The sequence below is a fragment of the Tubulanus polymorphus genome, chromosome 5, assembly GCF_964204645.1.
Source record: "Tubulanus polymorphus chromosome 5, tnTubPoly1.2, whole genome shotgun sequence".
Taxonomy (NCBI): Eukaryota; Metazoa; Nemertea; class Palaeonemertea; order Tubulaniformes; family Tubulanidae; genus Tubulanus; species Tubulanus polymorphus.
Window position 1 is genome coordinate 15,480,473 of NC_134029.1, and position 26,034 is coordinate 15,506,506.

The following is a 26,034-nucleotide window of genomic DNA, read 5'->3' on the forward strand; positions in this document are numbered from 1 at the left end:
GTGTATTCCGTCGTGGTTATATACAGCTTTCTGCTGGTGATTGGCTCCGAACACTCATTGGTTACAGTGACAGAAATTTGTTGTGAAGGTTTATTGACCTCAAGATCAAATTTTATTCAGACAAACGTGAAGGAATCTGCTATTTGGACAAACCAACATTTGGAAGTCGAGGGTCGTGTCATAAAAGTATGCCTGCTCGCATCACGCGATCTACTTGTTGCTGCACAATTGGAAAAGCGTGGGGAGAAAATGAAGGATATTGCGACATTTGCCCTCAAAATGGAACAAGTTTGTAGCTTTAAAACTGGTCAAATTTTCTTCTCATGGGAATATATATAATCACTAGTTAACTAAATGATTATCTTTTCGTCTATTAATCTACATGGGCTTATGTGGATTTAATTCCCTAAACACATCCTATATTGCATATTAACTAGAAACTTACTGATGATGTCATTATGATACGATTGGAGTGAATCAGGTTTTTATGTTCTGTTGTTTATTTGCAGAACTATATGATCTAGTTTGTCCTGGTGGTCCTGGCTTCAGACCAAATATCCTCACGGTCATTCTTGAAGGTATGCTAGATCTGTCAGATGGTCTAAAACGGTAGTCATCTTTATCTCGTTAACCACCATGAATAATAAAGAAGTTTCCAGTTTCTAGGCGCCATTTTGTGGCGGTCCCTCGAGGTCCCCATTGTTGCGATGATTTGCGCTCATTTTTAAAACATAAGTTTAGATTGAATATCATATAGTTCTGCAGCCCCTTGCTCGACGAAATCAATTTATACACCATTTTAAAGGAAATAAAATGCAGATATTTGCTGGCGATTCTTGGAATTTTTGAACGCAACAATTGAGAACAGTGACGATGTGAAACCAAGGACCGCATATCTTAACCGTGCGTGAAAGAAACCGCAATATCTATTAATTTTGAAATATCTAAGTATCTCTTGAAGCTGTATTTCCAATTTTCACGGAGGTTAAAGAGGGTAATTTGCAGTTTAAGCCTGCGTTAAAATCTTTTGAATATCTTTCCTGACGACTGATCTGTACCCGCTTGAATTTGAGATTACGCGCAAAAGGGGTCTCCCACTGCGCATTGCAATTTCACTGAACATTGAGATTTGCGACAAGAAATCTTTAAATGCAATTTGATTTCTTCACATTTTCCATGGGGATATTTTGAGATGATAATCCATATCTTGTTTGTACCGTATTTTGGCGGGGGCAATTCGTTTAGCTGGTTTCGGGGTCCGGTTTGTCCCGCTATTGAAGTTTGAGTGACCCAGTTGAGGAGTTGTCGTATACAGCCCGTCCAGCCTAGCGCCGATTTTGTGTTCGGTGAAATCAAACGCTTTAGAGTCGATGGTGAAATGTGCCAGTCAATTTAAACGCTTAGGACATATTTAACACATTTCCCTCTCTGGTAATCCCTCATTCTGGGATCATACGATGAATTTACTGAATCTCAACCTTCTTGCTGGAAAACATCGACCAGAAAACCTTACTGATATAAAATTCCAATATAATATTTAAAGGGGTTCATATCTGTCCCCCATTTGATATTCTGTTTTAGGGGGTCAACGTCCAGTTTGGCAACTTTCAGCTGCGCCACATATTCAAAAATATATAAAAACTTAGAATTTTTTTCTAGTGTCCAACCATGAGTGGTACATTCGGTTGAAACGCAAATTAGGTTCTCAACTAGGCCACATTTGCAACCAACACGGAAAGTCCCCACTCTTACAGGAAATCCTTAAATTTCCCAACGCTACAAAACTCAAATTCATCAAAGCACTCATAGTCCATTTTCAACCATACGAAAATAAAGGTAATATATAACCATCAGAAGCAATATTAATAATTACAAACCAGTATAAAATCTTATTTCTGCGATTTCTTTTCACAAATCTCAATGTTCAGTGAAATGGCGGCGCGCACAGGGAGACCCCTTGGGAAACTCAAGCGGGTACAGATCAGTCGTCAGTAAAGATATTCAAAAGAATTAAACGTAGGCTTAAACTGCAAATAACCCTCTTTAACCTCTGTGAAATACAGCTTTAAGAGATACTAAGATATTTTAAAATTAATAGATATTGCGATTTCTTTTACGCGCGGTTAAGATATGCGGTCCTTGGTTTCACATCGTCACTGTTCATCATTGTTGCGTTCAAAAATTCCAAGAATCGCCAGCAAATATTTGCATTTCATTTCCTTTAAAATGGTGTATAAATTGATTTCGTCAAGCAAGGGACAGCAGAACTATATGATATTCAATCTAAACTTATGTTTTAAAAATGAGCGCAAATTATCGCAACAATGGGGACCTCGAGGGACCGCCACAAAATGGCGCCTAAAAACTGGAAACTTCTTTATTGTAAAAGGGAAAAGATTGAGAGGCTTTAACCGTATGATTTTGATTAATATCCTAGAAAAAAATATGTAGGGAAGATTCAAAATAGTTGCAAACGAGAAATTCAATTCCAGCAACCTTTTTTTTTAAATTGGTATTTTAAAATAACTAACAGCAGAGTCTACATGAAATATTTTGATAACTTTAATTTAATGTGTCAAACTCAAATTTTTTCAAACAAAATTATACAGCATTTAATTTCACAACGCCGGTTGCTCAACGGTTGATAAATATTGTTGATGATACAAATTTCGAGGACACTTGACAAAAAAGGGGCGCCCCCGCGCCTACCCCTCTTTATCTGCCTCTCAATAGTTGCTTTTATTGCTAAGCCTCCTTATGTAAGTACGCAGGTTATCAATCAATTATTACTCGATGCTGAGTTTGTTTTTTTTTCTTCAGAGACACATTTTGGAATCCATGAATGAATCGTTGAATTTCAAATTTCAGATATTGATGAATGTGAAGCAATACCTGGTATTTGCAAAGCTGGGGCGTGTAAAAATACATTTGGTAGTTTTGTGTGCATTTGTCCTGATGGATATAGACTAAATAACACCGACATGGATTGTGTAGGTAAGTGACTGGATCTATATAATGGACATTTTTCGGGTATGAAAACATCATGTAACTGGCAGGAAATCATATCAAGTTTATCGAAATTGGCGCCTCTAATACGTCTGGTTTTGATAGACTGCGAGGCCACGGATACACAAATGGCGAGCAATTCATTTGACATTCGTGCCATGCTAAGTTCGCTTATAGTTTGTTCGTCGTGTGGATTATAATGGAGTTCGGCTATCTAATTTAGTATCTCTAACTTAGTATGTATGGCAACTTCTATAGTCCTAGCTTGGATTTGTCTTGTCATTGTCTTTTTTGACTGCAAAATACATTCTTTGAAAAAGTTAGACGATGGCACGAGGCCGAGCCGGTGGCTACAACGCCGTTTTTTGTGACAGGCAGTCGACAAACGTTTGGCATCGTTTTTGACGGGTCAAACGACGGGTCAATCCATGCGTCAAACGACGCGTCAAATTCACTTTTTTCAAAACTTTATCTTATTAGGGTTTTCGGACTTTCGTCGAAAACCCTCTTGGAATTCTGTGGATTATTATTATTATTATTAATATTATTCCACTTCTTTCGAACATAAAATGTATCTCGTCTCAGATCCGACAACTAATCAATAATACATGCTCTAATAAACCTTGAGGGAGATGAAGCGCTCTGAAAGCATTGGGTAGAATCCTTTGAAATGTTTGACGTACCTTAAAATCCGGCTTAATAACTGAACCCAGCCTGATTTTGATACAGAGCTGGTATATGAAATATCCCATCACCTCTCCCGTCGGTTAGAATCCGTGGCGCATTGGAATACCGTTGTCTTGTCAGGCGCAAGGTCGCGGGTTCGAGGATAGCCATATCCGTATTTTCTAATTTTTTTAAAAAGGAAAATCTCCCTTTTTATAAGTTGAAAGTCATTTGATGCAATCATAACATTTCATTAATAACATCAAATAAAACCCAAAGGGCCTATAAGTCGTTAAAACCTACTACTAAATTTAGTCGCTTTAATATTTTCGCCAACTATGCGCCGCCTATCGTAATAAACAGTTGTTGTTTGCGAGTACGAGTGCGTTACCGTTTTTGAGACGCCTTTCTGAGTCAATGAAATAAGGGTGGCTCCGAGAACACCCAACTTTGCAGCGCTATCCGCATGGTTATCTGCACTCGGATGCTTACTCAGACGCCATTTTGTTACCAGACTAGGTTACAAGCCAGGTTAAATGTGATCTCGACATTTCTCTCGAAATTATTATCTTAATCGTTCTACTGTTTGTAATAGCCGAGGTGACCAGTTTGTAAAAAGACCTGTAAGTCTCATTATTATTGCCATCCGTAAGAAAACATCCTACGATGGCTGAAACCACGCACGAATATAAAGCATGCCGCAATTCGTAAAATGGCCATGTATTGTCCCCCATCCACGATGATTTATGATGAATGAGTGTAGCATACTCTCGCTAGTCGTCGCATGCCAGGATTGATTGCCTTGTGCCACAGGCACTTGAATATGGGCTTTGACCTTGTTGGCGTGTTAAAAAATCCAAAGTGGCTACCCGTACGGACCCGTATCCGTATTCTCAAGAATTATTCGTACGTGAATGGTCCGTATCAATAGTCTAGTCTCGTGAATTATTCGTACGTGATTTTCCGTAAGGCGGCGGCACCTCACGTATTGCGATATCCTATAATTCGTACGTAGTCCGTACGTACATTTGACGTAGGCCACGGAACTGATAAATCCTAATTGAAAAAGAATATTAAAAAGAATAAAAATGGCTATTTTCTTTATCTCCAGTGGTATAATAAACAATTCATATTTCTACAACAATGATGTTTAAAGAATTAGCGCCTTAGACCAACACACGTTTAATATTCGTACGTGATAGTACGTACAAGTACATATGCCGTTATTCATACGCAGTACATTTATTTAAAAAATCTTTAAGAAGTACCAACAACGAACATATTATGAATTAAACACTGGATTTATATTTCTGCAATGTTTTTGGGATATGGCATAGCCGTTAGGAAAAGGACTGTGGTGTATAACCTACATTTTTACATTGCAACCACTGATTTGTCCAGATAGGTAAAATCTGAGCATTCAACAATAAAACAACAAAATAAATATTTACAATAAAATATATCTATACCTAGACTAATTGTCAGTCTCTATCAATACAATATAACTTTATTGAACTCTTAATAACAAGTAAAGCCGCAATAACAGATCTACGTCGCTTAGGGTATTTGTTAGCATGTATACACTAAACTCATTTTCTTTGCGCTTATAAAAGACCAGTGATTGCTCTGCGCTAAGGGTATTTGTTGGCATATCTCCAAAAGACGCATTTTCATATAACTGTTGCCTTCCAATTCGACCGTTGATGATTTGAAATAATGTCAGAAAACCCGTTATCGCTGCTCCGCAGCTATATTTTCATAATACATTTTGTGAGCATCTTTTGTTTTTTGTTCTCTTCTGATTGCTCTGTCTGTCCTTCGCAGGGGCGGATCTAGGGCTCTCTTGTATAAGCGCGAAACACAGGGTGGAGATCTGGGGGTCATCAGCCCACAAATTCCACAGGCACAATTATGAAATTTCCAGTATTTTAGAACCAATTCGAGAGGAAATGTCGTGAGTAGATTATTGCAACAGAACTCTCAAGCCGGAGCACGGCAGTATTCGGGAAAATATGAAATGGACGTTCGGAGGGCCCCGCTCTCTCGGGTCCCACCGTCCCTAGATCCGTCGATGCTTCGAAAGCTCTTCATTTTGCGGCAGCTGTTACAATGCAATGTATTATTGCTAATTAATATACAATACAGACGGTACGCGGTAATGATACCAGAGGTAAAAATGCCATAGGTTATAATTGCAGAAGTGAAAATGCCAGGGGTGTAAAAATGCCAGAGGAAATAATGCCAGAATGGTAAATTGATCCAATATTTATAAGTGACAACTGTATGAACGATTCATCGAATTGTTGCTTTGATGATATGAATTACAACTCGTCGCAAACTTTTTCATTTTGATTATCATACCTATTATTAGGGTAGTTTCGGGAGTTTTCGCGCACTTAACGAATATTACCTACCTTCTCAGATTGAAAGCACTAACATGTCCAAATCAGCCACTAGGTAGTAGAGTAAACCAATGATTATCATGGTATGTATGATATCAAATAATTTCGCAATATAAGAAAAAGGTTATTTGTTGTATAGAAAGAAAAATGCAATTTTATTTTAATCTATACAATTTGAAATGTTAAAAAAAATCTCATCTCATGAGCAAATAAATATTTGAACAATTATGAATAGGATAGAGTCATCTACTAAAGCATCATAAACATTTTATGCTCGTTCCCGTTCTGATAAGTTTAATCGCTTTTGTAACGTCATCCACGGAATATGATCGCCTGTAAGGGCCCCTTGCTTTCCTTTAATTTTCAATTTCAAACTTTAAACTGAAATCGCCACAAAACTACATTATTTACTTTACTTGTAGGTCATAGTTATTTAAATGATATCGACCAAATTTAATTTCGCCTCAATCGTGAATAGATATGAAAGACTTCCAACTGAAGAAAATTAATACATAATTTCAAATTCGTGTGGAAATAGGCTAACAGCAAGAATGTGCTTGTGTTCATGAGATTTTATATGAAGGTGGTTAGTGATTAGATTTAATCCCATTACACTGACTTATTCCGGGCAAATCTTGAGATATTTCCGTCTATCTGGAGTATCAAATTGAAACGAACAGTAATTAGCAATTGCACATTCTCATTGTACCCAAATAAAGAAACCAAAATCATACAATTTAAAGATTCTTACGAATCATTCCGTTGTACATGTACGAAGCATTTTGTCTGAAAATAAATTCAAGTATGGCAAAATAATCAATATTCTGATTTTTAATTCTCATTTCCCCTCACCAAGTCCATGTGTTGATCTTCTAAGCTGCCACGTGAAAAGGAAAATATCTTTCAGGAATAATGATATGTGACGGAGTAAAATGGTTAAAATGATCCACTAAATTTGAAATCCACCAAAATATACAAGTCTTTTGGTGCGTTTATTGCGAGTATGTAACATGTATACGAGTAATTGGGAATATTCCCAATTACTTTAATATTCATATATATGAATAACATATAAATGAATAACATTGATAAATGAATAACTTCTAAAATCAGTTTTAATAAAAACTTTGATATTAAAATGGGGAGTAAACACAGTGAATTCTTAGATAGAATTAAAGATACTACAAGTGTCAAATCTGTAGATTATAAATATAAGAAGTTAGCAGAATTAACAATTCATAAGAAATATTTAATTACAAATATTGATACAGTTACTAACAAATATGGAGATAAATTAGTTATTCACTTAGAATATGAAGGATTAAAAGGAAATAGATATAAATTCAGAACATATTTACCAGATAGATTTCATAGATTATCAAGTGAAGATTTAGAAGAATTATGTTCTGGTGATTTCTATTTCATATATAAATGTGGTAGCGATACTTTATTAATTTGGCTTAAGTATAGCTTATGCGGAATCGGTTCATCAGGGACAAAGGGATCCTCACGCACGACGGAACTTAAGACGGAGCTCGCGACCCGGAGTCCTCTCTGACATCCTTTCCTCAGAGTTGCAGCGTTGATAGCAGCGACCAGTACAGTCGATTCACCGTCCAGGATAAAGTAAATCCTGAATAAATAAAATATGCGGATTATAAATAATAATACTGTTTATTTATTCAATGACGAATAACACACATCCGTAGTACATGGAAGTGTAAAGTGAATTGACTAAAGGCCAATAAATACACACATAATGTATATCCTACCCCATGACAGATCACTATCATTTACACACTTATATTTCACAGAACACAGACTAACCAATATTCGCGCCCAAACCCACAACTTCCGGTTAAGCACAATCAAACCTCAGATCAGCTGAGATCGCAATTAATACATCTTAGTGACCCTACAAAAGCAGTGCAAAGGCCGAACAATATTACAACGAATAAAGAGAACGATCGCCACTCACCTGAATAAATAAAAAATAAAATATGCGGATTATAAATAATAATACTGTTTATTTATTCAATGACGAATTACACACATCCGTAGTACACGGAAGTGTAAAGTGAATTGACCAAAGGTCAATTAAGTTAATCTAAAAGAGTAACCCACGAGTGGCGCTACTAGCTGGCAATACGAGAACGCGAGCTAAGCCCGAAACGACGATTAACTGCCTGCCACATACTCCCTCTAGCCGGAGAATATCGTCCCCGATATCGCTACAACGCAACAAGACCAAATACTACTAAAGGAACGCATATGAGGTTAGCGGAGGATAGTCACAAGATGGCCGGTTTAATCAATACGCAAAATCCACTGTTTTCGCCTCAGCAGTTTCCACAGAATTATAAAATACCCTATACAACATAATTAAAATTATTGGCACATACATTCACTCAGCAAGGTCTCGAACTAATGTCAACAAAGACGCAGAAGCAGAACAGGATTATTTGCAACGAAGGGTTCTCGAGCATACTGCATGAATGTGGCAACTTTCCGGTCCAACAAAACATTATGTACAACATACTCTCCGGGACACATCCATGCCGGTGGTTGCCGCCTCCTGGGAGCCGGAACTGGAGCTACGGGCTCCAATTGTGGTGACGCAAGTGTACTCTCCCCAGATACGGCTGTAGTTTCCTCAGCAACATCACCAGAATCTTCAACCGGTAGGGACTCATCTGCATTCTCATTCCCCACGGAAATCTCAACAAGCTCATCGGCATCCGCAGCAGACTCGTCCTGCTCAGCAACATCCTCACACACAATTCCAAGACCTTGGTCCAATTCAGGGACGATTTCTACATCCTGATCATACAGAACCGGTGTCTTAACCTCCATCGATTGTGGAAATACTTCGCTTCCTGGTACGCGGGAGACAAGAATCCAATCCTCATCCTCAGAGTCACACTCTACGGTGCTCCCTAACCCATGGTCAACCGGCACATCGTCCTGTACAGCGGTCTCCTTCCTAAGTGATCCGGGTTTAGGACTAATCGTGACTTTAGGACAAGTCGTCTCATTGTGTTCACCGCGCAAAGGAGCAGCTAGTGGGAGTAATTTATCTCTATGGGCTGTCTTTCTACCGCCACCACGCTCCACCGTGAACACCGGGATGTCAGTAGAAACCTGCTTACTGACGATGTAGGGTTCGGATTCCCAACGATCTGCCAGTTTATGGCGCTCCTTGAACCCCTCCTTTTTCACTAGAACGACATCACCTAACTGCAGATCCGCACCTCTCGACTTGCGATCATAAATTTCCTTTCGCTTCACCCCTTTCTGTCTTAAACGATCAGCGGCCATCTTCCACGCAGTATCCAACTGTTCCTGTGGAGAATTATTGTCTGTGTTAATTGTACTTTGTATTCATATTTCTTTTGGTTGAATTTAACAGTTCATCTGACATTTTCATCAAAGACTGAAATAATAATTGAAGTGGTTGTATTCATTTGCATATTTAATGATATTAATTAGCTACATTTGGGTTTGTGAATTTAAGTACATTTGATATTGATTGAAGTTAAGAAGTAGGTAAATTTGAGTAAATTCACTTAGGTCTCAAATACTCTATTCTCCATTGGTTTGGAATTATTACTCAATTTAGAGGTTCATACCAGTAGTAGTACACTGTATAATAGTTTTTCAATTAAATTTCAAAATGGCGGCTCTTTTTGATTTGTTAGAACAAAGACGCAAACAGCTTACAAAATTCACTAAAGCTTCCAAGCAGGTCTCTCGACATGTTGAAAAGGCTGAAGAAGTTTTGAGTGATGAAGTGTCTGACTATGACGGTATGAGGTTTGCATTAAGAACAGCTGCAAATAGTCTGATTGATCTAGAAAAGCTACATGAAGCCCTATCGGAAGTTCAAGAGTCGATAGACTATCATAATGAGAATGACAATCGACTTGAAGGAATGAGCTCTGATCAGAGAGATCAAGAAGAGGAGAACGAAGCTAAGTACATTGATGAGTATATTACACTCAAATCACGAGTTGAGTGTCTGGAGATTAAATTACAACAACCGCCTAGAGACTTAGTTCCAGATAATGTCAGCAATCCAGGTAGTGCTGCTGGAGGTGGAATTACAGAAGAACAACTCACCAGACTTTTTACAACAATTGCAATAAAGAAGCGAGAAGTGACTATTCCGCAATTCAAGGGAGATATTTCCATGTTTGAAACTTGGCTCGAGTTAGTTAGTGAAGAAGTGACGAAGCCCGGTTATACTCCAGTCGAGAAAACACACTGTATTCTTTCTCTTCTGGATGGAGAACCCAGAAAGTTGGCGCTTGCTTTGAAGAGTCCTACATTTGATGACGTGGTAGCAGCACTAGAATCTAAATATGGTGATGTCACAGCCAGGATTCAAATGGTAATCCAAGACATAGCTTGTGTCCCAGCTGCACACAACCCGTCGGTAAAAGAACTAGATCAGCTCTATACATCGCTGCTGTCATCGTGGAACTATCTTATCCGAAAAACTGAGGATCCAACTAGTCTTCAGAACAGTAGCTGGATTTTGACATCCTTAGTGAGACCAAAGATTCCTAAGTCTCTTATAAGACGTTGGGATGCTGAAACACTGAAGAGGCAGCATGGTCATAAGATGCCAATGAAGTTCGAGGATCTTTTGGAAAAGCTCAAAGAAGCTTTGCAGGTCGCTAGAAGGTCTGATTCTGGAAAACCCGATGCAGTTCCTGTTCAATCGGGTGGAGCCAAACCAAAGCCCTTTAGGCCTTCTGGGCAGGCCCTGCGACTTGGAGCAAAGGAGATGTCTGTATTCAAGTGTGTGTTCTGTGGTGACCCAAGCCACAAGGCACCTAATTGTACAAAAGTACACAAGATGCCAATTCCGGATCGCTTAAAGAAAGTCCAGCTTTCTAGATATTGTTTCAAGTGTTTATTGGGGAAACATTTCTGTAGTAGCTGTCGGAGCCCAGGATGTTCAATGTGTCAAGGTTCACACCATGACTTACTACACGCTACCAAAGTGAGAAAACCAATCAAGCCAACTGGTGGCGAGAATGGAGCTCCTATCAAACTGCCGAAGACTGAGACAGAAAACGTCTAAGCTGGAAGTAGCTTGGTAAAAGATTTGAAGCAGCCTAAACAAGTATTGCAAACAGGAATTGTGACTTTGGAGTCACGGTCAGCCATCGCTGAAGGTCGTGTACTGTTTGATACTGGTAGCAGTGTGAATTTCATCAGCAAATCAATGTCTAGAAAATTGGGACTCCGTGGTGTAAAGGCGAAGGGAGAATTCACACTAGCAGGTGGAGGTGCCATGACCGTTAATACTGAAAAGGTGTTGTTCTCTCTAAGAAGTGCGATTCCTGACTGGCGTGGTGAAGAATTTGAAATTGAAGCATACGTTTTTGAGAAACCGAGTGCCGATTTAAGTCCCGCCTTTATAGAAGTTAACAAGCTGTCACATCTAAATAATCTGAAGTTGGCTGAGAAGTATCCTCGTACTGAAGAGTGTGAAGTCGATGTCATGCTAGGTGTCGAAGCTTGCAGTGATATATTATTAGATGAATATAGACGAGGTGGACAAGGCACTCCTGTAGCTCAGAGTTCTCATATTGGATGGGTGCTGTTTGGTTCTTATATCAGTCAACATAAGGCTTCATCCAAGAATGGTAGTAATTCTGTTATGATGTGTAACTCAGTGAAAGATGATGATGAAGATCTCTCCAGAACAGTATTGAAATTCTGGGAATTGGATTCCCTTGGTATTCTGCCTGAAAAGGAAGTGTCGAAAAAGAGTCCTTTTGACAAAGAAGCAGAAAGACAATATTTCGAAAAGACTAACTTTCATGAAGGTAGATACGAAACTGGTCTCCTGAAGCATCCTGATTTTATCAACGTGAAACTAAAGTCTAACTATAATAAGGCATTTCACCGTTTAGAATCTCTCGAAAGAAGGTTCAAGAGAGATGAAACACTTTCTTTTCAATACAAGGCACAGATAAGGGAACTGATTGATTCAGGCCTAGCTGAAGAGGTGGTTGAAGATTCAGAACCTGATGATCGAATGGTGTGGTATTTGCCCCATCATCCGGTCTTCAAGGACAGCACCACAACAAAGATTCGTATCGTTTTTGATGGCGCAGCAAAGGGTCCTGATGGAAGGTCATTAAATGACACCTTGTTGTGCGGCCCTTCCTTACAACCTGATACACTTGCTGTATTACTTCGGTTTCGACGGCACATGGTTTCTTTGGTTGCGGATGTTGAAAAAATGTTTCACATGATATCGATGAATGAAGTGGATAGAGATTCCCAAAGATTCTTATGGCGAGAGTCAGACGACCAAAAGGTAAAGATCTACAGAATGAACAGAGTGGTATTCGGATTGAAGTGTTCTCCATATACATGTATTAAAACCATACTCGAACACGTGAAATCAAATAAAGATGACCCTGCTGCCTGTCAACAGCTCGAAGAAAACCTTTTTGTTGATGATGTTCTTTCTGGAGAAACAAACTCGAATGGTGTTTCAAAGTTAGCGAATGACATGAAGTTCGTTTTAGAAAAGGGCGGATTTCCTCTGAGGAAGTTTTTGTCAAGTCACCCGGAAAGTTTGAGTGGTCTCGACTGCGAAGACCTGGCCGAGTACCATATGGATCTATCGGATGGAGAAGTCGTTACAAAGAAATTGGGAATAATGTATATACCCAAGGAAGACGTATTTCAATTTAAGTATCATCCTCGAGAAACTGAAGTAATCACTAGAAGAATTGTTCTTAGTGAATTGCAGCGCTAGTTCGACCCGATGGGCCTGTTGTCACCGCTCATTTTGAAAGCCAAGTTGGTATTTCAAAGAGCTTGGAGTGACGTCGACTCATGGGATGATGAACTATCAGAAGAGCTTGTCGCAGAATGGGAGAAATGGAAAAATGGAGTTTCAGCAATTGACAAGCTAAACATCCCGAGGTGCTATTTGACAGATGAAATTCAGGATCTCAAGTACAGCTTACATGGATTTGGAGATGCTAGTGAGGCAGCATACGGTGCTGTAGTGTACTTGCGGATTGAAGATGGTACTGGAGTTCGTTGTGTATTACTAGCCTCGAAAACTCGTGTGGCGCCGTTAAAACACAGAAGAACTCTTCCAGAATTAGAATTGATGGCTAGCCTTCTTGTTGCTAGGCTCATAAGATACGCAGAGAAAGTAATCAACTTGTCAGTTTTCTCAGTACATTGTTGGACTGATTCCCGTGTTGCACTAGATTGGTTATCGCAGCCAGCACATGTATGGCAAGTCTTTGTCGCCAACAGAGTTGATGAAATTCAAAAGCTCGTTCTGACATGTCATTGGAGACATCTGCCAGGAAAACTTAACCCGGCTGACCTCTGTTCCCGAGGTTGCCATGGGGATCAACTGGTTGAGTCAAATTTATGGTGGCAGGGGCCTAAATTCCTGAGAAGTGACGAGAGTCAATGGCCTGTAAAAGGTGTCGATAAGACTGTTGAAGCAAAGAAATACTTGAAGAAAAAATTTCAAGTAGTAGTCAACCTAGTTCAAGGTGAAGAAGACACCACCAGTAGTTTTCATCTGAATCTGTTAAGCCGATACAGCTCATGGGGTAAGCTTATAGCTGTGTCAACATTACTCAGAAAATGTTTTAAAGGGGTTTCCCGGAATGAGGGGAGCATGCATCCTCTAGTTCTTATGGAGCAAAGAGAAGAAGAGTTGTATTGGGTGCAGTGGGCACAGTATCAATCGTATCGTACTGAAATCAACTGTTTGAAGGCAGGAAGACCATTACCCAAAGACAGTAAGTTGAAACAACTTGACCCCATTTGGGATGCTAAAAGCATGGTCTTACGTGTCGGCGGTCGTCTGTATCACGCTAAAGTATCGAGATTCAAGAAGAATCCCATGATCCTACCACCAAAATGTTTGGTATCTGATCTGTTGGTGAAGTATTATCATCGCATCAACGGACATCCTGGTAACGAGCAAACGCTAGCTAGTTTGCGAGACAAATACTGGCTTGTACATGGCAGAAATGAAGTAAAGAGAATTCTGTTTCATTGCAAGTGTAAAGAACCAAAGCAGTTAACTCAGAAGATGGGCGAGCTACCTCCTGAAAGGGTTGTTATGGCACCAGCTTTCAGCAGCGTTGGCGTAGACTTCGCTGGACCTCTATTTATTAAAGAAAATGGGTCTGAAATTAAGTCATTCATTGCACTGTTTACATGTATGATTACCAGAGGAATTCATTTAGAGTTAACTTTCAATATGAATGCTGAAGATTTCCTGGTGTCTTTTCGACGAATGATAAATAGAAGAGGGAAACCAGCAATTATGTATTCAGATAACGCAAAGACTTTTAAGAAATCAGCCAAGGTGATGATTAGACTGTATGACCAGAAGAAATGGAGAGACACTGTAGTCAACAAATTGAAAGCTGAAGGAATTGAATGGCAATTCATTACCGAGAGAGGACCTTGGAAGGGTGGTTTTTACGAAAGACTGGTGAGAAGTGTGAAGACTGCTCTGAAAGTTGTACTTGGAAAAGCCAAACTGACTTTTACGGAACTTTCGACAATTCTCACTGACATCGAGTCTCAGATCAACTCGAGACCACTTACAGTAGTCTCTAATGATAAGAATGACCCTGAACCATTGTCTCCTGGCGATTTTATGATTGGAAGAAAACCACAGTTTCTTCCAGATGTCGATTCTGATACGTCAAAGGCCAATTTTGGCAAGCGTTGGTGTTACCAACAGCGATTGGCTAAACAGTATTGGAAAAGGTGGACGAGAGAATATCTCGTGGAATTATTACCTCTTAAGAAGTGGTTTGAGAAGAAAGAAAATGTAAGAATCGGTGACGTAGTTCTCGTATCTGAAGATGGTGTCAAACGACAGAATTGGCAGATGGGAAGAATTCATGAAACCCACATGGGTCGTGATGGTCTTGTTAGAAGTGTTACCCTGAAGACGGCAAGGGGTTTCATCCGACGTCCCTTACAGAGACTATACTTACTTGAGGCTAGTGAGGCTGCGTAGCTGTATGCTTCTACATACACGTTAAATTGTTTTAGCATTTAACTATTCTACAGTGTACGAAGTAATTTTAATAATTGATCGTATTTCTTAGGTAGTATCATAACATTCAGTACAATTATGTATATCTTTTTTAGAAGTTTATGTGTGAAAATTAAACCCTTAATTTCCAGAGGGAAGTGTTCCGAACTAAGATATTGTTTTGTTTCCATAGAGTGGTGCCCTCTGTGTGTAGAAAATAAGTTTGGTTCTGGCGGACATTACGCCGTAATAAAGTTATGATCCACAAAATAACGATTTCATTGTTATTACAGCTACAAAAGGCTTGTTTTATTCGGCGATGAATTTAATTGAGAACACAAACCCTGTAGCGGGCTGTTTGATGTTTCGGGATGTTACAAATTACAAATTCAAGTCATGTGTCAACAATGACATGATACAACGTTTTCGGTATTCAAACCCTTTAGCGGGCTGTTTGATGTTGCGGGATGTAAAGAAATTACAAATTCAAGTCATCTGTCAACAATAACACGATCACCTGCTCGGACGAGTCTGCCTGCACCTGTTAAAGTACGGAACCATTTTCCAGTTACTAGCATCACAGTCGGTACTAAATTTGCAAGCACCAGTCTCGAAATCAGGGAGGGCTAAAACAGGAGGGCTCGTGATTGCTATCTTTATGGCGTCAAATGCTCGCTGCTGCTCTACTCCCCACACAAAAACATAGCCCTTTTTAGTAAGCTGGTGCACATTTGGGCATACCCGTCAATTAACTTCGAATAATAGGTCACTAACCCCGTGCGGACCTCTGAAACCGTGGTCGGAACAGGCCAGTTCACACTTTTCTCAACTTTGGACGGGTCAGCCTCCATACCATTTTCACTAACAATATGGCCCAAAAACTTCAACCGTCCCCGAAGTAGATGATATTTTCTCGGTTTCAGTTAAGGTTTCCAGATCGGAAACCTGAGAACACCTCAGTGAGTTTACCGATGTGTGACTCAACATCAGCTGAGTGAACAATCACATCATCGATATATATTAACGCTTTCCACGAAACCTTATTCAGCGCCAAAGTCATAACTCGGGAAAACAGGCAGGAGAATTAGTTAGGCCAAACGCTATGACGTTCCACTCCCACAACCGATTATCCGTGCAGAATGCTGTCTATGGTTTATCCCTCTGCTGTAAAGGCACACGATGGTACCCACTTGTGAGGTCAAGATAGGAGAATCATGACGACCCCGACAGAGCTTCAAGAGTGGAGTCAGTTCGTCCCAGCGGATGGCTGTCCTTTATTGTAGCATCGTTTAACTTCCGATAATAACAACACAGCCTAAAGCTACAATAAAGCTACCATCGGACTTCTTGGCAAGACAAGACGGATGTGGCCGTGGCGGTGTAATTCGGCAGTATGACCTTCGACAAACTGTCTATGACCCGGTGGTCAACCCCTCGGTTGTTGTTTGATGGGGCGATGGTTACTCATATCAATCTTAAATTAAACAAATGCGGTCCTCCCTATGTCAAAGTCGTCGCGGGAAAACACATCCCAGTAATCGAAGACAACCTTCTTTAAAGCCTCGCGATCACTGTCCGAAATGTCGATTGCGTCGAGCTGCAGCTCCTTAAACAACACATTTAGACCCTCACTACTAGTACTACTAGTGGGTAGTGAGGATTCCAATACTTTTTAAAGCAGATTCACCGCCGTTGACACAACCTCTAACAAGGTTTTCGACTGGGAAACATACAACTGTTCCCTAGCTGCTAATGGTAAATTAACTCCAGTCAGAAACTGATCATGAGCCAGCTCGTCTTGTAGCGTATGCCCAGCGTCTGGATAGGCATTTTGGGCAAGCTCAATAAGCGCGTCGGCGAAACGACCAAGGTTCTCTTGGCTATTTTTGTTCACGTGCCTTAAGCATGAGCTTATAAACACCAGGTGATTTTGTCAAGGACATACGGTCTTCGATCGCTGCCGAGAATTCATCGTAAGTCAGTTCATCCAACATGTATAGGTTTTTGATGGCCAGATATGACTCATGGTCCACATACATCAAAAGGTGATTCTTCTGCACAGAAGGATTAGTTATCTCCATGAGTTCACAGTAACTGTCAAATCTCTCGAGCCATACCTCAAAATTGTGACCAGCGCTGTAAGTTTTAGGCGCAGTTACATTGACCTTGATGTGGTTCATTGATGAGGTTTTGCCAGTACAGAGGGTGATTTGGATCTCGTATTTATAATGTTATGTTCCACTTATTGTGTGACAGATGTTAGGAACTGATTCACGTCGAGGCGACTAGCATCTTGTTCACCCGGCATCGACATTATAAGTATAAGTCAGTTATTCCAATCAGTTACAATATTATAGGAAAGATAAACCAAATTAAAGTTATTCGTATACCGGTCTCCCAAGCAATGCCTATAATAATAATTTTCTTTTTTTTAAATTTTCTCTAGTTCCAATTCCGATCAAATAAAGAATATGACAAGTTAACGGTTTTAACTGCTATGAGTGTCCGTTATAAGTCTTTCAAGTATTTCCTAATCACTAACGGTAAACGTGGTTTGCTCAGACTAGGTCCCCAACGAGGGGCCGCATTAAAAAAACAGATATCTGGCGTGATTCTCATTTCGAAGCGATTTCTCATTTATTCTTCGTGCACAAGTGGTGCTAAAAATAAAAGAACAATACCTCCCGCACCTGAAGAGAATATGTCAGAGGGGTGTTTTCATTTATAAAAATAAAAAGACACCTCCCACAACTCCAAAATAAAAATTCATACAGTTTAAAAAAGGTCACTTTTGACTTCTCTGGGTCTCCGGCATTTTCATTATTAGTCTATATTGTAAAAAAAATTCACACGAAACCCTGTCAATTTTTCTATTTCATAATGTAATTTTGAAATGCAAAATGAATTCAAATTCAAACCACGATCGGATCTTTTTCGATCCTTTAATATATTGTGTCGAACAGCGTACGGTAATTTATCCCTCAAGAACGTAACAACGACGTACGAATATGTTTCTCCACGGTATCGCAAAACTGATGCTTACTCCTGTTGTTGGCATTTGGTGGCAGAGCTAACACTCACGATTTCATATAGAATTTGGCATTTTTTCGGTTTTACCGAAACGATCAATTAGATCAATTTAATTTTTTGCGACGGAATAATTTTCACTCGATAGAGGTAGCCCATCTATACAAGCACGGGCATCGCCAGACAAATGAACTAATGGATGGCTGGACTTCTCTATGTTTGGTAATTCGTTTTGTTTATCAACTGTTATGGGCTGCCATCCCCGCCAAACAGACGCTAAAGTCATGACGTGATGGATAAACTCATAACGCGAAGGATAATATCATGACGTGAAGGATCAACCTTAATCTAACGTGAAGGATAAACCCATAACGTGAAGTATAATGTTGTAACGTGAAGGATCAACTCATAATGTGAAGGATAATGTCATGACGTGAAGGATCAACTCACGCCATCAAGGATAAACTATTATGTCACCAGATGGCGATTTGGATCTCGTTCGCAAATTCATTGATTGTTTTTCGGCAGTATCGAAATCCTGAGGCGAATGTTCAACCGACGATAATTCTAATTTTCTCCACTTCCAAAATGAATTGTAATATAAATGCTTCCTTATTGAACAATTCTAAGATTTGAGAATCCAATTCTTTTAAATGACACAGTCGTTCTTTGATACATTTTTAAAGTAGACGTACCCAGACTCCACGCAACTTTTGAAGTACTGTTTAGAACTGTTGGCTACGAACCAATGAAATGGTATGAAATGTATTCACTATGACAATATATTTACAAACGATCACGAGATATTCGTGACAATGTGATGAACGTTCGTAGATTCAAATATCACCCTGTTGTATCCACTGCATTTAAGACTAGGAAAAATCATTTCATTACCTAACCATCCATAACAGTAAACCTCGTTTATAACTTATAGTCGGGACCAGGAAATCCATACGTAATAGCCAAAATAAAAATCAAAAATGCTTACGACGTGATAAGCAATAATCAATTTCAACTTCTTTTAATTTTTTTATTGCTAATGCTAATTTGTTATTAGATCGTTACACTGCAACATAGAGAATTCGGTTTCGAATATCCGACAATGGATTTCCCCATAAACGTAATTCTATGTACAATAGAGCAATTTCGTTGATATTCCCGTGTACATTATGGGTTTTGTCCAAATATAAATTGTCAAACTTACATATAAACAGGTTTAGCAAACTACTCGACACTCTAGCAAATATAAGGGGGTTCGATTAACCTTGATATGAATTGGCGTTTGACAGGATGCCTCGCCACCGTTTGATAATAAAATACGCTGCTTGGGTATTCAATATATTCCGGATATCAAATACTCTGAGAAAGAAAGATGGGAAGGCCATATCCACTGTATCTAATGTTTAACCGGGGTTCCTCAAAACTCTGCACTAGTTCCTTTTCATAATTTTTATCAACGTCATCTCTGAGAGATTCAAAGCTTTTACTAATTTTATAATTTTGTGGATGCCAGTTATCTATATACGGTATATGGAGATATGGCAATCCTTCAAAAATTCGAATACCCGAGTGACAGCTGTAAGAAAACCCGTTATCGCTGATTTTTATCTATATTGGTAGTTGTTATTCAATAGGCCATATATCATTTCAAATGGAAACGGATAACTTTTATTCTTATCTATGGTCCTATTTGTTTCACCAAAGGTTTTTTCTTGTCTCACCAAATGGTTTTTATTTCCCGATAGGTGGCAACAGGAGATTTTGATTTGGCCTTTTTGGACCCATCCATGTAGATCTACGTCGTAAACGAATACAGGTTATTCGTAGGTTTTCGCGAAGAAGGCAAATGTCAGGACTAAAGAAATGATCGATAAAAGTGAATTATCGCTAGAAGTCCGACGTCGTACCCGGAGTTTACATGCATATTATAAATTGACGCTTACATAAAAAAAAATTAGGTCATTTCATAGTTAACTACAAGATGAATAAGTAAAAAATAATGGTTGAAATAACTTAAAACGAACATAGATCTAGTTTCTTAGGCCAACATATTTTTTATTCTTTGATCTAGTCGCTTATGCAAATATGTCCCGAGTGTCCCGCGTGTCAATTCGAATCACTTTCGTCAAGTGTTCTTTGCATTTCTACCATTTTCTAGAATTTAAATTGAAATAAATCGAATTAATATTTTATCTTCTAGCTATAAAGAGCAAATGCCATCAAAATAGAATATTGTGTAAAAATTATTTTCAAATGTGATGTATTCACAAATATCAAATGTGCCACTGGTTTGTATTTTAGTTCAGCCATTGCTGAGAAATGCGATATTTAAATCGGCATTTCAGGACGTGCTCGCTGTTATTGTTTATATGAGCAGTTGCATGTTTCTGACGTTATCACTGACAAACGCTCGCGGCTTCGAGTGATTTCACGTGATATTTTATCGTTTTGGGAGTGATATGAATTCGTAACGCGAGTATACAGTCGCGACCGTTGTATATGACATGGTAGTGGTATATAAGTGAGTAGCGTTGTAGGGCTGTGGATACGATGAACAAATGATATTTATTTTATCGATTAAACATAGGCTACGCATACTACCGGGCACACGTGCTTGTGTTGATTTTCATAGAAAACATCAAAAATAGCACCACTGCGGGTTGTATGTGAACTATACGCACGGGTGAATGATAAATAAGTGACAAATATGAGGCTAATTCGAGCAACTTTTTTCGATAACTCAGATCTCATGTCGTTATATTTATACTAAAGTATATTCTGGTTAAGAAATCGCGGAAAGTTCAATTTCGACATTATTTGCCCCTTAAAAAGGCTACTTGTATATTCAAGTTCAGATTTTTTGCTCGTTGGCGCTTGTTTATCCTTTTAATCAAAAATAAAACTGTAGACTTGTAATTATCGCAATACGTAGTATTCTACAGTGTGTGTTCAAGTTCTGTTTATATTTTTTAGATATCGATGAGTGTGCGGAAAACCCATCACGCTGTGTGCCAGGAACATGTGTAAACACTCGTGGAAACTACACGTGTCGCTGTCCCCCAAATCATAAACTTATGCCATCCGGTCGACATTGTATGGGTAGGTTATTAATTGATATTGCGATGGGCATTCCTGCCATATGCCCTTACGAGTAATTAGTTCAACATGACGGTACATTAAATGGGTTCTAATTATTGACGTCCATAGCCCCATTCGTCCATTTACGCATTATATGGGGTGTGCTTAATCCTGCCGATGTATTAGGCTGTTACGTTCGATGATAGTTCTCAATCCTGGTGTACTTTTAGTAGAAATTATATTTGGTCTAACCAGTATTTGCTCGGTGTTGCCATATCACGGAAACACGGAATGTCGGAATTCCGCGATTCCATCATTCCCCGATACGACAACACCGGTATTGCTAGCAGAAAAGTAACGCCTATATTTAGCCTATGGATAATGTTCGAAGATCACCGCGATCAGGCGAATGATAATACTCGCTTCGTATACATAATTCCCTGTAATTTGAAAAAAAGATTTCTCTCACCGTCAGTTCTGTGTTCGTTCCATACCGCGTATTCCTTCCAAACCGCCCATTCCTTTGAACTCATACGCTAGGAAAATACATTTACATTTGGCTTCATCTTGAAGCGACGTATTTTAAGCCAAACTTAAGTTATCCATATTTGAGATATAAATTATGATGATTAGCTGAAGAAAGCGATATTTTGTGTTAACACCACTACTAAATTGGCATAATTGGCGTTTTGGTGCATAAAGTGTTGGTTTTTGGAGATGATCTACCAACTCCGAGAAAAGTACGCATTGCACGGAAGTAAATAGGAATGTGTTGTTCTAGATCAAGGGTCGTAAGGTCGAAAAATAAATTCTCGCACACTCGAATTTATTTTTCGACCATCCAACCTTTGATCTAGAACAACACATTCCCATTTACTTTAAATGTAAATGTGTTAAATTCTTGATTTTAACATAAAAAGTAACGAGTGATTAACAAGTGAAAAATCGCGTCGAGAAAACAGTGAATATTTATATTTATATGTGTTAAATTCTTACTTTAACATAAAAGTAACGAGGAATAAACGCGTTGATGAAAATATCAATTTTAATAAAAAATTTGATATTAAAATGGAAGCAAATAAGTACTACTGTCCAACATGTAAAATAAATATAGATAAATCTCAAAAATCAAGACATGATAAAACTAAATCTCACTTAGAGAATAAATTAAAGTTAGAATATAAACATGATATATTAGAAAATAAATTAGAAGAATTAAAGAATGAAAAAGAAATATATAAATGTGATACATGTAATCAATCATTCAGTGAAAAAAGATATCATAAAGAACATTTTAAGTCTAAAACTCATATTAGAAATATGAATAATGAGTTAAATAATATAAAAAGTAACGAGTACTGAAGAAAATATCTATTTTAATAAAAAAATGACTAATAAATTAATGAACAGATACTTCAGTTTAAAGATATCGATTTAAATGAATTAGAAAAATATTTTACAATTAAAAATTTCATTCCTATTAAAGAATCGATTAAAACTGCACGTTTTCGTTTTCAAGTGAATAATATTACTGAATTAATGTTTAAAAATCATTATGTTATGATAGAGTTATCGAATGAAAAAGATAAAATCTTATTCAATACAATAATTCCAAAATTCACAACATTTGATGAAATAGATCACCATTTAATAATTACAGATGAAATGCAATCACTTTTTAATAATGAAAATTCACATAAAACATTATTTCTACACTTACGTTATTGTCCTTTCAGAGAATGCTATGTAATGTTTTTCAGAGTAGAAGAGAAAAGATTCATCCCCGACATTCCAAACGAAAAATCATTTAAAGATGTTGCAGTTCATTGTAATTTAGGCAATAAAATCGAAACACCTAAATATGAACCTAATGAAAAAGTGTTATGTAATTGTGGAAAATATTATACTCGAAGCAATAAATCACACCATCTTAAATCGAAATATCATAACTCAAAAATAATAATTCAACTCTAAATATTCAAAAATAATATATTTCAAATTACTTTTAATTTTTCTGTTAAATAAATGAAAGATTTCAGCATTCCAATTGGAAAAAATGATTTGAAGCATTATCTCATAGCAGGAGGGTTAATATTAGCTTCACTTTTCTTTTACTATGAAAATATTAGTAAAGATTTGATGAATGAAAATATAAAATTAAGTAAAAAGTTAAAGAAGTAAATGGGAATCAAAGAAATAAAAAAGTTAATGATTTAAATGATTTGCTGGATTAAAACAGCATCTTTTAATTTAACTTATTTTATATATTTTAACTATAAAAATGAGTGAAAGTAAGGTATTAAATTTATTACATCTAATATATAGATTGTATTAAATACGTATTAATGTATTGAATACATATTATGCTTTATTTCTGAAATTGAAGTCTCAGAAGTAATTTATTCTTTCATGAAATTAAATATTTGAATTGAATAAAATAAATAAAGAATTGAATAAAAAAACATTAGAAAAACAATAGAATTGAATAAGTTAGTTGGCTTATTGTTTTTCTTGTCAAATGTAAAGAAATTTAAAGTAAACAAGAATTAAATAAAAAACATTAGAAAAACAATAGGTTTCTTTAACTCTGACTAAATAATACTAACTTATTCAATTGTATTGTTTTTCTAATGTTTTTTATTCAATTCTTATTGATATTAAATAACTTTGCATTTGACTAGAATAATACTAGAAAAACAATAAACCAACTAACTTAGTATTGGTTAAAGAAACCTAGTCAAATGTGAAGAAATTTAATTTCATGTATGAATAAATCACTTCTGAGACTTCAATTTCAGAAATAAAGCATAATCTCGCACACTCGAATTTATTTTTCGACCTTACGACCTTTGATCTAGAACAACACATTTACTCACGGAACTGGTTTTTTTTTCGTACACGTTGTAGTTTTTAGACCCCCAAATTTCGGCACCATAGTCCAATATCGGCGTTACTAGAGTATTGTACAATTTCGTGAAAGTTTCAAATTGTAGCCCGTAGGTAGCTAGATGTTGTGCGACTCCCAGAGTTTGCTAGTGCGGATACAAAGAACGCAAAGTTTAAACAATAGTTCAGTTCTAGACCCAGTTAACGGTAGGAGTCGGTGTATTCCACTACTTTATACCCGAGTTTTGAATTCGAATTTAGATTGATGAGCGCGGACGTGCCTGAATTGCATGGTTTTTGTTTTTTCTAAATTGATTTTCATCTTCCATTTTTTTGTCCAATTATCAACTATATCGAGCATTTTTGTAGTCCCGCCTCATTTTCGCTGATCAGTACAATATCGTCTGCTTAGAGTAGGGTGTTGATATATCTATCGCCTAACTTTACCCGCGTTAATTTTGTTAATTTCGTTCGCTAAGTCATTAATGTAGACAGAAAAGAGGGTAGGGCTCATCCCATCTCGCTGCCTCGAACCACAGTTAATTTCGAAGTCATCCATATAAAAGCCATTGATTCTTACACAGCTTTGCATATCCCGACAGAGATTTTTTAAGATAAAAAATTTCCATTGAGTCCTAAGTTTTGGAGTTTGTAAAACAAACAGAGATGGTTAATAGAATCGAAAGCCTTCGCGAAGTCTATGAAACAGGCAAAGGTTGGTTGCTTTTGTTCCTTCCTATTACGGATTATTGACGTAAGGGCAAATAGGTGGTCTATACAGTTTTGGTTTTTGCGGAATCCATTTTGCTCGTCGCATAATGATCAGGTATTTTCCAGGAATGCATTTGATCGATTATTCAAAAAAGTCGTGAACAGTTTATATACCGTTGATAATAGACTTATTCCTCTATAACTTAACGGCTTTAATGGATCTTTGCCTTTCTTTAAAGGGTGAATTATACCACGTCTCCATGCGTTGGGAATAACACAGTTATTTAAACAATTAATGTAGTATTCAAGAGATTTAATCGGATTTTAATATTTCGTAAATTGGAATGTTGTCTATCCCGACGCTTTTACACAACTTTAGACTTTTTATCGCTTTTAACGTTTCTTCGAATTTAATTGGCTCGTTCAGGAAATTGCGGTTTAATGAGACGTCCTGCATGATGGGTGAGAAGTCGATTATTGATGTTAATGAAAATCAATATTATTGCCCATATTGTAAAAAATACGTCGATAAATCTCATAAAGCACGACATGAAAAAACTGCAAATCATTAAAAAAATATAATAGATTTTGAAACACCAGAAAATTCCAATGAAAGAAAAGAACAATTAGAAAATATGAAAAAAGATGAAATAAAATTTAATATTTGTAATGAATCTATAGCAAAAAGGAATTATAAAAGACATCTCGAATCACATAAACACCAACAAAATTTGAACAGAACAGAATATTTTGATGATAAACCTCAACAAGTAAAAAGACCAGCTTCAAAATCTAAATATATATCAAATAAACCTTACACGGAAAATATTCGAAATTATATCGATTCGCTAGAAATAAAAGATACGATTGAAATTTTAGAAACATTGCCTAGTAAAATTGGCCCTGCAGCTATTATATTTAGATTTCTCAAAGGATCAACAATAGAAGATTATAGCAATTACATTGAAATAATGGAAAAAATAATGGACCTTATTACAGATGTTGAATATCCAAAAATTAGTATCTCTGGAAAAGTAAGTTTTATAAAGTCAGAAGAAAAAATGGATTATAATATTCAAACATATTCTTAAGAAATAATTTTAAAAACACAAATAAAAGAGAAGTTAGAAATAATATTAAATGAATTTAAACGTCATATTGAAGAAAGATATTTTGAGGGTTCTGGTTTAACATTGAATG

The 26,034-nt window shown here is 37.3% G+C and overlaps 1 protein-coding gene across 1 annotated transcript in view; it reads left to right on the forward strand.

Moving 5' to 3' along the window:
* LOC141906266 (fibrillin-3-like) overlaps positions 1–26,034 on the forward strand; it is a 769,611-nt gene that overhangs the window by 411,455 nt on the left and 332,122 nt on the right. The window contains exons 38-41 of the mRNA XM_074795508.1: positions 121–288; positions 510–578; positions 2,869–2,994; positions 21,133–21,258. Of these exons, the coding sequence (XP_074651609.1) occupies positions 121–288; positions 510–578; positions 2,869–2,994; positions 21,133–21,258 (489 nt within the window). The remainder of the gene's footprint in view (positions 1–120; positions 289–509; positions 579–2,868; positions 2,995–21,132; positions 21,259–26,034) is intronic.